Source organism: Phoca vitulina, unplaced genomic scaffold (assembly GCF_004348235.1).
Source record: "Phoca vitulina isolate PV1807 unplaced genomic scaffold, GSC_HSeal_1.0 scaffold40, whole genome shotgun sequence".
Lineage (NCBI taxonomy): Eukaryota > Metazoa > Chordata > Mammalia > Carnivora > Phocidae > Phoca > Phoca vitulina.
In genome coordinates, this window is record NW_022589743.1 from 5,518,696 (window position 1) to 5,531,166 (window position 12,471).

General features: G+C 47.1%; 1 protein-coding gene across 2 annotated transcripts in view; it reads right to left on the reverse strand.

Annotated features, from left to right (window-relative positions):
• Positions 1-2,647: 2,647 nt before the first annotated feature.
• The window catches only part of CA10 (carbonic anhydrase 10), a 497,444-nt gene continuing 487,620 nt past the window's right edge, over positions 2,648-12,471 (reverse strand). For both annotated transcript variants that reach the window (XM_032428451.1, XM_032428452.1), the window contains 3 exons: positions 8,586-8,740; positions 6,360-6,534; positions 2,648-3,962 (listed from right to left, as the gene is read on the reverse strand). In XM_032428451.1, the coding sequence (XP_032284342.1) occupies positions 3,940-3,962; positions 6,360-6,534; positions 8,586-8,740 (353 nt within the window). In that variant the 3' untranslated portion in view covers positions 2,648-3,939. The remainder of the gene's footprint in view (positions 3,963-6,359; positions 6,535-8,585; positions 8,741-12,471) is intronic.

Here is a 12,471-nt window from a genome sequence, read left to right on the forward strand (position 1 = left end):
AACACGCTGACAGTTGGCTGCCACCCCAGCATTCTGACTTCAGCGGTATGCGGCGCAGCCTGGGCACTGGAGTTTTTAAAACATCCCCGGGGGAGTCTAATGTGTAGCAAAGTTTGGGAGCCTCCAGAGTAGGAGGGAGTAGGAATGAGCATTTGGTGTCCAGTGGTCCTCACACTTGAGTGAGCACCAGAATCACCGGGAGGATGCCTGTAAAAACACACATGGCCGGGTCCCACCCCAGAGTGCCGTCTAAGAATTTACATTTCTGTCCAGTTTCCAGTGATGCTGACAGGGCCATACTCTCATAACCACTAGCTTAAGAGAGCTGGGTCTGGCTTTGCCCCTTATGAGCTGCGTAACCCTGAGCATGACCCCCAGTCGTAAGAAGTACAGTTTCTGCTTTTATAACATGGGACAGCAATGGTGACTAGCTCGTGGGCCTCTGTGGGCGTGAAATGAGATGATATTTGCAAGTTGCTTAACCCGGGGCTTGGCCCACAGGACACGTGCAACCCATTATCTGGGTGTTTCCTTAGGTTCTGTCCTGCCAGCTAGTGAGTGATGTCCAAGGGCATCTCTGCTCCTGGGGGTCCTACTTTCAGGGTTTCTGGAAGAAGAAAACTGTTACTCTCAGGAGCTAGGAGTGCTCGGGGAGGGGCAGGGGTTGTCCGGCAGGGTAGGGGCCCATGCTGGGGATGCAGGCACATGTCATTCGATGATTGTCAATGGGGCCCTTCAGCCAAAGCTGGGCGGGTAGGGGCTGCAATGGAGGCCTGCCCTCCTGCCCAAACTTCATGTTACTCACATTCCAGACCCATCTAGTATGGCCAGTGGTGGTTGTCCTGGTGTCACCATGGAAACCAAATTGCTACCAAGGGAGGTGGGAACTGGGCTCTAAATGGTGTTGGAAACCACAAAGCATGTCCTTGAGAGGAGCACTGGGGATCTCCCCGCTCTGCCTTCCCCTTTTCTCGTGCAATTTGCCCAGCGTTCTCTTCTGCGTATATTTACTTCCCCTCCCCATTTTGCTGAGGAGGGAACTGAGGCACGGCACGCATGTCCCTGCAGGTGGGCTCTGCAGGCCAAGCCGGCACTGTGGCCACCCCCTTTCTGAACACCCATGCACATCACATGGAGAAATGGATTTTTGTTCCTTAATGGCTTTACCAGGTCAACTCTCAGAGACTTTTTGATATGTTTAAACGTTCTATTTTTTTTTTTCTTAGAGTGGTAGAAATCTAGTAAATCTTTATTACTTCCACATGGTTTGAAGGCAAAGTGCCCCGATTTCCATTTTATAGTTTGGGCCATGCAGGGAAGGATTGGCCCAGAAGGTGAGAGACTGGCTCATTCTCTCCATTTCCAGTTCTGGTTGGCCAGAGTGGAATTCTGCCCGTGCCCAGGGGCCCCAGGGGTGTCAGCCTGGGTTTTCTTCTGTTCTCCCTGGACTGAGAACTGAATGAGAGATGGAGTTAGGGAATGATCTTAGAGAGGCCATGGGAGGTCATCGAGTCCAGGTTATTTCTAGATAAGGACACCGTCCCCTGGAGGGGAGTTGATTTGCATCACAGAGGATGCTAGTAACAGAACAGAGCCTAGACACCTGGCCCCTGCCTTCCTTCCTCACTGGGGCTCCTTGCTCTGCGCCCCGACACGAGTCAGGCATATACCTATGTGTGGACTGCTGGGTATCTATTACTCTCATCTGATATTAATTGATGGCTTTGTTGTGATTAGTGCTAAGCCCTTCCTGGAGAGGGAGGTATGGTATGGTCCACATAAACGCTGCCAGGTGAGCCGCACACATGACCCACAGGCACCACGTGCAGAACAGTCACTGGTATTGAGTTGGTTGCTTTAAGTAGCTGTGTTCCATTCAAGCCTCACAACTCACAGAGGCGGTTATTAGCATCCCTGATGCCCAGATCAGAGAAGTAAAGCCACTTGCCTAGGATCACACAGCAAGCAGGCAAGTGGCAGAATGAAGATTTGAAGCCAGGTTTGGTTGATTTACCAATATTCTTCAGCCACTGTACTGCACTGCTACCTGCCCTTGCAGGCTCAGGAAGATTCTGTCTCAGAGAGAAAGCAGCAAGCCACACAGAGGAAGACTGTCCCCTGTCTACCTTGAACTTTTGCAGACCTAGTTTTCTGCAAAAATACAATTGCTCAGAAACTGGCTCCTAGGGCATCATGGCTAAGGCCATCCTCTAACTCACATTGGTGCAAAAAGTGAAAACACTTCAATTAAGTGTATTATTTCAAATATGAAGTATTTGGCTGTTTGATCATTTTTTTTCATCGTCAATATGGCTAACGTGTCACTTGGCTGAAGTTTCCCATTTGCATGGACCCTGCCTGCCTGCGTGCTTCCCTCTTTCTGGGGACCGCGATAGGAAGGAGAGACGAAAGTTATTTTTAATTTGGCCACTGAACGAACATCCAAATCTTTCCTTCCAGCAGCCGAGCCTATATGTTTTCTCACCAGGGTATTAATTACCCGGCTCTGGGAACGGCCAGCCGGGCGGCTCCGGTGGCTCCCCAGCCTTACTGGCCACAATGCCATGGCTCGTGGACGGAGCAGGACCCTGAGGCTTCAGCAGGGAGCGTCCTCCTCCTCAATAAACTCAGACATGGGTACTGGCTAACTTGTTAAACACATTTATTGATTTCTTGACAGTAATCAAACACAGTGAGTGACCATTATAAACAAGGAAAGAAAGGCATTCGTTTGTATTTTGTGAGATCCGGCTGCACCTGGAGAGAAAAGACACCCCCTTCCCAGGAATTTACAAGGCAAAGTGCATTCCTTCAAGGGAGCATCACAGTGGGGTGGGGGGATGGCAGTTTTGAAATGCAAGAAATCTGTCGCCTGCTATCTCAGGCTGAAGCTCACCTTGTATGAATGATCGAGCCATGGAGTGGAATTAAAGTTATACTTGCTTAGCAAATGCATTCCTGATTGCCACAAACTCAGTCAAAACTGGCTGCAAATGAACAGAACACGTAGATGAAGGAACAAGTGAAATCAAAGAATGCAGTTGCAATGGAGTCAGGGCTTCGCCTGTAAGGAAGGAGAACAGACCAAAGGCGGAAAAATGAAATTAACTTGTTAAACACATTTATTGAGCTGTTAACAATAACCAAACACAATGTATGACCTTTGGAAAACAAGAAACAGCAAATGGATCGATTTTGATCTTGGCAAATCCTACTACAGATATGTGACAAAGGGGAAATAATTCCATTTCTTTATAGTCTGCAGTGATATATATACAATGTGTATCTCTTCAAGGTCTGTCCTTTGCTCTTTGAATTTTTTTTGAGTAAACAGAAGAATCATAATCTAGAAATAAGTGTCCTTGGCCAACTTTGTCTTGGTTCACCTGTCACCAGCACCCTCAGAGGATCCTAGGACACCACCCGAGATAACTTGATGCCAAGAACAAAGTCCGCTTGATGTTGTCGGAGCTGTGTTTTCTCCTCTCTCTCTTTTGGAAGAATTTTGTATGTACAAAGGCTGAAAAGTCTCATTGGGTAGATTTCTTAGTTCAGGAAAACAGTATCAAAATTGTAATCTGGTTAACTGGTTATTTTCTTCTAAGACCTCTTATGAATGAGCCTGTTTTTTCTGAAACTTGACTTCCCATCTTGGAGGCCATGTTGAGTGTGTCTGTGTGTAGATATGTTTGCACGTGTTCGCATGTGTGTGCGAGTGCTTGTGTGTGTGTGTGTGTGTGTGTGTGCGTCAGTGAGTGTGTGGAAGAGATGTGTTCCTCTGCCATGGTTTTGCAGACACTTTTCATGAAGAAAGGGCCAATCCAAAGAGTGAATGAGGCTTGAGGGAGAGAGGGAGAGAGAAGAAAGAAGGGGGCATTCTAGGTTACATCAATTCACAGTTGTAGCATTTCTTCTTGAGATTCTTCTTGGTCTCGTTCCCTACTTGAGGAGCCATTCATTTACTGGAAAGAGAGAGAAAGGAAAACACACACACAACACAAAACGAGGCATAGTTGAATTAATGCACACAAAGCTTGGGGGTCTTACTCCAAAGGGGAAGGGACAGTTCTGTAAATTGTATGTATGTATCCTGACCACCCCCTCTGCTTCCTCATAAACCTCTAGGCCTGAGCTGTCCCATAGGGTTGTTACCAGTCACATGCGGCTACCATAAATTCAGTTAATTAAAATGAAAACTAAAAATTTAGCTGCATTGCTGTACTAGCCACACTGCAAATGTCAGATAGCCACATGTGGCTAGTAGCTACCATACCAAACAAGGTAGATATAGAACATTTCCAGAGTTGCAGAAAGTTCCAGTGGATGGCAGCGCTCTAGATGAGGGTTGGGCAAATGACAGCCCACAGGCCAAATACAGCCTGTGATCTGTTTTTGTCTGTAAAGTTTTATTGGAACGTGGCCACACACATTCATTTACATATTGCCTATGGCTGCTTTCACTCTACAACATAAGAGTGTAGCAGAGACTATATGACTCAAAAGCCTAAAGTATTTACCAGTTGGCCCTTACAGAAAAAGTTTGCCACCCCTGCTCTAGACTATATGCTCTGCATGGATGGGGCCCTATCTGTCTTCATCACCACTGTATTCCCATCACCTAGCTAAGTGCCCAGCACACAGTAGGTGCATCATAACTAGGCGTTGAATAAAGGGAAGGCTCAATGAATGGATTGTTTTTCTGGTAGTTCTGGCTGGAAGGGAACAGAAAATTATAGTTTTGACACTTTGCGTGTGTCTGACAGAGAAAAAAGAAAGAAGGAGATGCGGGGGAAGTAGGAGAGATGAAGTGGGGGACCAAGGGGTAGCTGCCTGGTAACATCCATAGTCCCCATATTAGGGTGGCACGTTATTGCTACAAAGGACTTCCCCATCTAGGCTCTCATTTGCTCCTCATGAGTCATGAACTAGATGGTATAGAGACTGTCATGAAAGAAGCCAGGTCCAGAGGGGAAATGAGGTGGTTGGGTTTACCTGGCTTGGTAGTGACAGAACCAGGCCAGGAGCTCGGGTGTGTGGGTTCCTTGTTGAAGACATCTCCATGACTCCGTTCTGTCTCCATCTTCCTTTCTATGTTGAGGGTTTACCACAATGATCAACAGATACTTAGCGTGTGTAGGAAGAGAGAGAGAGCTCGATGTGGACGAGAGGGTTACAGGAGGCAGGAGTCATCTTAAATGTCTCCTTTAGTAGGGATACTAGTCACCGCTAGGGACAGAGCACCGGAAAAAGATGTGCTCACACATGTTACCCTCATTGGATACCTGGCATCCAGAGTATTTGCTCCCCTTTTGGGAGAAAGGGGGTGGAGGTCCATTGTGCACATAGCTAAAAGCTTGAATGCTTCTAGCTGTCCTGTTCTAACAGATGACATTGGAAAATCAGCCTCTCTGGGCCCTTGGGTAAAATGGCAATAAAACTGCTATCTTATGCTAAGTGAAATAAGTCAGAGAAAGACAAATACCATATGATTTCACTCATATGTGGAATTTAAAAAACAAAACAAATGAACAAAGGGAAAAAAGAGAAAGAGAAAGAGGCAAACCAAGAAACAGAGTCTTTAAGTACAGAGAACACACTGATGGTTACCAGAGGGGAGGGGGGTTTCGGTGAACTAAGTGATGGGGATGAAGGGGTGTATCTGTCGTGATGAGCACCGGGTGATGTATGGAAGTGTTGAATCACTCAACTGTACACCTGAAACTAATATCACACTGTATGTTAACTAACTGGAATTTAAATAAAAACTTAAAGAAAAAGAAAAAGGAAAATACCTCCCTGGCTCCCATCAGTTTAAAGTCATATGGTGCTGTATATACGAGAGGCTTAAGATGAGGTCTGCAACTTTCTGAAATGTCCTTAGTGTAATGATTTGTAACTATTTATGCAAAAAAATGTATATAACCCTAGCCAAATATTCTTTCATGGGAGCACTTTCTTCCTTGTGAAGACTGTGTATCCTAGGCAGCTGTCCTAACTTGGGCTCCAATAAAACTTCCTCCCTCCCTCCCTCCCTCCCCCCCCCCCTTTCTTCCTTCCTTCCTTCCTCTCTTCCTCCCCCCCTTCCCCCCTCCCTCCCTTCCTTCCTCCCTTCCTTCCTTTTTTTTTTTCAATGCTGTCTTGCTTGAACCGGAAGGGATCTGAACATGTGACCCCCCCCCCCCATCTCTATCTCTGTATGTCTATCCCTATCTCTGTCTATCTCGAATGCTACAGAGGTTTTACCAACGGGAAAGCACCGTACAAATGGAAGGGGGTGGTCTCACTGTGATTTGTGATCCCGATTCTAATAAGACTGAGCCCCGGTGGGGGCCCGCTGCCCTCCAAGCCAGCACACCCACCTCTATACTGAAGCTTCTGGGCTCGGTTGTTCGGACAGTCCTTCCCCTGTAAACTGAAGTTGATGTTGGTGCGGATGCAGCGGTTGCTGAGCGGCTGCACAGGCCTGAAGTTGTCACTCATGCTCAGAAAGATCTGAGACGGCTGATTCTGGCTGAGCAGGCGTAAGGAATGCATCTGCGGGGAGAGACACAGCTGAGTCCCACCAGTCTCCTAACTGCGCTAGGGAGCATGTCAGACCGCGTAGACCGTGCCCAAGCCAGGCGGTCCTGGCTGTCTGGGACAGGGCACACGTGAGCGCTGCAGAGACCCCTGTTTCATGGATTCCGGTGTGTTGCAGGCCTCCTGATGCCTCTGTGCACAGAGCGAGCCGGGCTTCTACCTCACCAGGTCACACATGTCTCTGAGCAAGTCCTTTGCTCTCTCTTAAGCTCAAACACACCATCTGTCAAAGGAGGAAATCCATCTGGTTGTTCTCCAGGGTCCCTTTTTCCTCTGACACCTCATGGTTCCAGAATTTCCAATAATTCAGGAAATTATTCCCCCCGCCCCCATGGGTGTTATCCACACCGTAGTGATTGTTCCAGGGGTCAGAGCTAAATTAAGCTGGATCAATTTGGTTGCTTTTCTGTGACTACCAGGACGGGGCGGCTGGACTAAAGGTTTTCCGCCATGTTCCAGCCCAGGACTGCGAAGCAAAGGAAGTTTTTAACAGGAAAGGAGAACAAAGAGAATGTGCAATAAGAAGCGAAAGAGAACAGAGAGGACAGACTTCCCGTGAATTCCGGACATCAATTTCTGATCTCAACTCCCATAGGATGCCCCCATATCTCTTGAATATCTCCTTTTTTCTACGTGAGGTATCTGGAGGGGGTGGCGTGTCACCAAAAGAATCCCAATCAACACAGATAGGACTGGAAACTTCAAATGCTTCAGACTGTTGGGACGTGAGTACATATCCTGTCAAGGAGATTGGATTCTGCTTCCTTTGCTCATCTTCCTTTCGAGTTTTTATAGACGATCTTAGAATGCCAGAACTGGAGCAGACGTGACTTACCCACCTCGTTATAAAGGGGAGGAACTTTCATTTCACATGGTGGGGGTGACAGCTGTGGGAGTGCACAGTGAGCCATTGGCAAAGCTCATACCCAGTGCTCAGACCTGGTTCTCAGGTAGTTCAAGGGCATACTAGCCCTGTGAGATGCTCTAAAAATACTTCACATTTCAACAGTTTGTGAAATGCTCAACATCCCATGCCTCTTCTTGGAGACTGACACATGTATTATCAATTTAAAGGCCCCGACAAGTTTCCCAGTAAGGAGATCTATCTATCTATCTATCTATCTATCTATCTATCTATCTATCTATTTATTTATTTATTTAAATGTAGGCTCCACACCCAGCATGGAGCCCAACCCAACATGGGGCTTGAACTCACGACCGTGAGATCAAGATTTGGGCTGAGATCTAGAGTCAGATGCTTAATCGCCTGAGCCACCCAGGGGCCCCTATTTAACTTTTTTTAAAACCCAGCTTTTTCAAACATTTTTGGACACACCATCCATTTTGCTCACTTGCTGTTTGAACATAATGACTGTAGCGAACACTTTGGGAATTGACCTTGCTGTCTTTTCTCATTCAGACACGTGGGATGCTTCTACAATTTGTTCATACTAAGCCTTTTCAGATGCTGGTTTTTCAAACATAGGTGTGGTGATTTCAATTGTGGACCCCCAGAATTCATAAATTGAAGTCCTAACCCCCCAGTACCTCAGAATGTGACCTGATTTGGAAATAGGGTCATCACAGGTGTAATTAGTTAAGATGAGGTCTTTAGGGTGGGCCCTAATTCAGGGTAACACAGTGTCCTTATAAAAAAAGGGATTTGGGCAAAGATGCAGGGGAAGAACACCACATAAAGATGGAGGCAGAATGGGCAGTGCTTCTAGGAGCAAAGGAACACCAAAGATTCCTGGCTACCACCAGAAGGACGGGTGGGAAACAGATTCTTCCTTACATCCCTCGGAAGGGGCCAACCCTGCTGACACCTTGATCTTAGATTTATAGCCTCCAGAGCTGTGAGGCAGTACATTTCTGCTACTTAAGCCACAGAGTTTATGTTACATTTTGTCAAAGCAGTCCTAGCAAACTAATCAATAGCACTCCATAAACCCAGCCAGTCTTGACATCATCTTCCCCATTAGCTGAAAGACCGCAGAAAAGCTCACCTGCATCCTGGTTATATAGACAGGTTTGTTCATTATTATCCAGCTTGCCGTCTCATAGCAGGGTGGGATAGTCATCGACCCATCATACGTAATGAAACTAGAGGTCTCTGGATATAGTTCCTCTATATTAAGTCCCTGTAGTAAATATGCATCATCTAGAGAAAGAAATAAGAAAGACTTAAGAGTTAGGTTTCTTGAGAACGTGCTGGGGTTGCTGATAATTTCTTTTTCTTTTCAGACTTAAGAAGACCATATCTGCAGGATAGGCTACAAAAATGAGCACCCCACCCCCCCGCCCCAATCTCAGTTATTTTCAACAACAAAGGCTTATTTCTTGCCCACATACACGTTAACCCTAGGTTGGCTGGGAGCTTCCTCCATGTCATCATCGTCCACACTCTGGGACTCAGGCCCTGATGGCAGCTGCTATCTAGACCCTTATGAGTAGCAATGAGAGAAAGCAACCAAGATGAAGCATATGTTGGCTCTTAACTCTCCCATCCCAGAAGGGGCACATGTCACTTCTTACATTTTAGTAGCCGAAAAGGTAACATGGCCAAGGCTGACATCAGGGATTCAAGGAAGCACATTTCTCTGGCAGGACGGGGCACTGAATATTGGCAAACAGAAGTGTGGTCTACCACAAGGGCACAAGAATGAACCAAGTCCTTGCTTACGGTCCCTGAGACCTAGACCCATAGCATTATAGTCATAATGAAATATGCAATTAAAGGCTTCAGGGCTGATTGAAACACTGCCTGGTCGCCATTCTTATTTATTAACATTGTTTAATTAAAAGAACATTTAGAAAACACTTTTAAAAAGAAAAGCAAATCAGGCCAAATCTACCATGAGATTCAACAGTTAAGTCCAACAACTGATTTCATTTTTGTGGGTCTCTTCCCTATTGCATCCATGCACATAGCCTTTTCTCTTTTTACACCTACTTGAGATAGTCACATTCATATGTATTTTACTATTAAATGTGCTTTTTCAATTATGAGAGTGACATAAGTACATATCAGACTATATGGAAAAAAGAGAGACAACAAGAGGATAATCAATACCTCAGTCATCTGAAACAGTGGCCATGAGCATTTTGGTCTATTTCATTCTGATTTTTAAATTCAATGCACTGGTTGTATTTCTGTAAACACTGTAATGTACTGAGGTTTTCAAATACCCACAAATTCCAATGAACCTTTCTCACCCTCCTCCTCTCCCTAGGATCCTTCCCCTTCTTTCTGCACGCTCTTCCTCTCTTCTCCTGGCTTCCAAAACACAGTGTTTGGTATTCCTATTTTTCTGGCCATTCTTTCTCAGGTTCTGTTGATTCTCCACCTGTTTATCTCAGTGTTGACATTTACTGGGGACAAGTCCAAGGCTTTTTTTTTTTTTCTTCCTCACTCTACAGTGAGAAGCCCACCTACATCCATGGCTTCCATTGCCCTCTGTATCCTGGTGACTCCAGATCTAAGTGTCTGGGGGTCTTGTCATGAGTGTCCACCACTGTGGTTGGTCCAGGAGGCCTAGGGAACCCAGTGCCTCCAGGTGGCCCAGGGAACCCAGTGCCTCCAGGTGGAGGGAAGAGCCTGGCTCTTCCAGTCCTCCTAGATTCTCTCATCCATGTTTCCAACTCCCAGTGGGAAAGGACTAACTCTTCAGCGGTTGACATAACCTCGCAGGTTTAGGACTGTGCCCGTATAATGGTACAAAAGGACTTTCACATACAGCTGGAACCTCACAATGACCCTTAAGATTGGTCAGGCAGATAATAACATCCCCATTGACAAGATTAGAGAGGCAGAGTAACCTGCCAAAGGTCACAGAGCTGGCTGGTGACTACAGAGTGGGACCAGTTCTCCTGACTTCCAGCCCAGAGTCATTCATTCACTCAACAGATGTTCAGTATGCACCACTTTGTGCTGGGCCTAGGGTTAGGTAGGGTCTGAGGAGAGAGCAGTGAACAAGATAGATGCAGTGCCCACCCTCATTCTATTGAAGAGACAGACAAAAATGGCCAAATTAATAAATGCAAGCTCTCCTATCAGGTGGTAATGAGTGTACCTTGGCCAGGCCTGTTCCTACCTTCCAATCCTGAGCATCAGGAGGCTAATCCATGTTCCTGGGCACAGGCCCCCATCCTTTCCCATCTCTTCCTCCAGAAATTGCTCACTCAAGTTTCTCTGATAAAAAAGAGCCATCTCTGCCAAGGGAACTTGAATTTCAGTGCCCCTTCACTCGTCAACGGAATTAAGAACAAATCAACTGATCCAGTGGTTTGGAATGATGTAAATAAAACCACCGTCTGCCTGCTCCATCCCCAACTCCTCCTCCCAGCCTCTGACCACCCTGAGGGGGGACCTGAATGTCTCCAGAATGACCATGGAGGCAGACAGAGTGTTCAAGCTGGATTTGGAGGCCAACCCTAGGAGGAAGGCCTTTCAATTTGCATTACATGTGTCCACCCTCCCAACCAAACACCAGGGAATCCAGACGAGCCCAGGAGAGATGCCGTGATCAGCATACGGCTGCCCTGGGGGTCCGCACTCTGGCCTGTGGGGTCAGATGCTTCCCCGACAAAGCCACAGTGTCCAGAGCACACACCAACGTGATGCTCCTTGGAAGTCACGTCAGGTGTCAACACAATAAGCTTCTGTTGATAGCCATCATGTGGCTCTGTTTCTTAAGCCCCTAATATGTGTCAAGCACTACGCTAGGTATGGGTGAGCAGGATGTAATTAAATGAATGCAGCAAGGAGCCACAGAGACAGTGACATAGATCTGCACTGGGTACATTGAGAGGTTGTCATTTCTGCCTGGGGGTGGGACTCAGGAGAGTATTAATCGAGGAGCTGACCTGAACTGCATTTTGAATGACAGGAGGTAATCAGTGCGTAGCTGGCAGCAGGTGGCTGTCAAGGGCACCGTAGACATTTCTGCCAGGGAAAGAACTGAGGATGGAGAGAGAGATGCATAGGGGCTGAGGGCCGGAGTGGTGCTGGGGAGCTGCAGGGGTTGGGGGGGAGGGGTGTTGTGCAAAATGAAGCCAGCGGTGGGCACAGGCCACACCCGGGAGGTCCTTCTCTGTGCTGTTGGGAGTTGGGGCTTCCTCCTGTAGGCAATGCGAAGCCAGTGAAGGGTTTAGAGCAGGGGAGTAGCAAGATCAGATCTGCACTTAATGGTGCCTGCTCTCACGGAGCTTTGGCCCGAAGATTAACATATTGAATGAGAGAAGGAAGCATCCTGCACATCTTTATTAAAGGTCAATGCGATTTGTTTAACCAAGCTTGCACGCAGAGCATATTGGGTACTCTAGCATGCTGCTATTATTGTATTTTATTTTATTTGGGGCTGTGGGGAGGAGGGAAGGAAGGAGGTGGTGGAGCGAGGGGCATTCCAGGCATGACTGGAATAAAGGAAAAGAACATTTCTGTTTCTCTGAAACCAGAAGCAGCCTCTGTGTTGCATCCATATTCGAGGCAAGTTGGTGTGTGTGGGTGGCGGGGGGTGGGCAGGCGAGGAGCAAGACGCTATGTTCGGGGATGTAACCCACACAGTAGGGTAACAGCGTGCTCCCAAAACACTGCTGTGCCCGTATCCCAGACTCCACCTGCTGGGGTCCTGCCGGGAGATTCCTCTTCGCCCATGTCCCCTGAGAGATGCAATGCTCCATTGGAGAACTCGGGTAGCTTGCGGGCAGTTCCACCTTCCCGGGATCCTCACTCACCACTTGGTTCACACTTCACCTTTTGCCCTTCTTCTTCTCCTTCTCCTTCTTCTTCTTCCTTCTCCTTCTTCCTTCTCCTCCTTCTCTTCCTCCTCCTTTCTTCTTCCTCTTCTTCTTCTTCTTCTTCTTCTTCTTCTTCTTCTTCTTCTTCTTCTT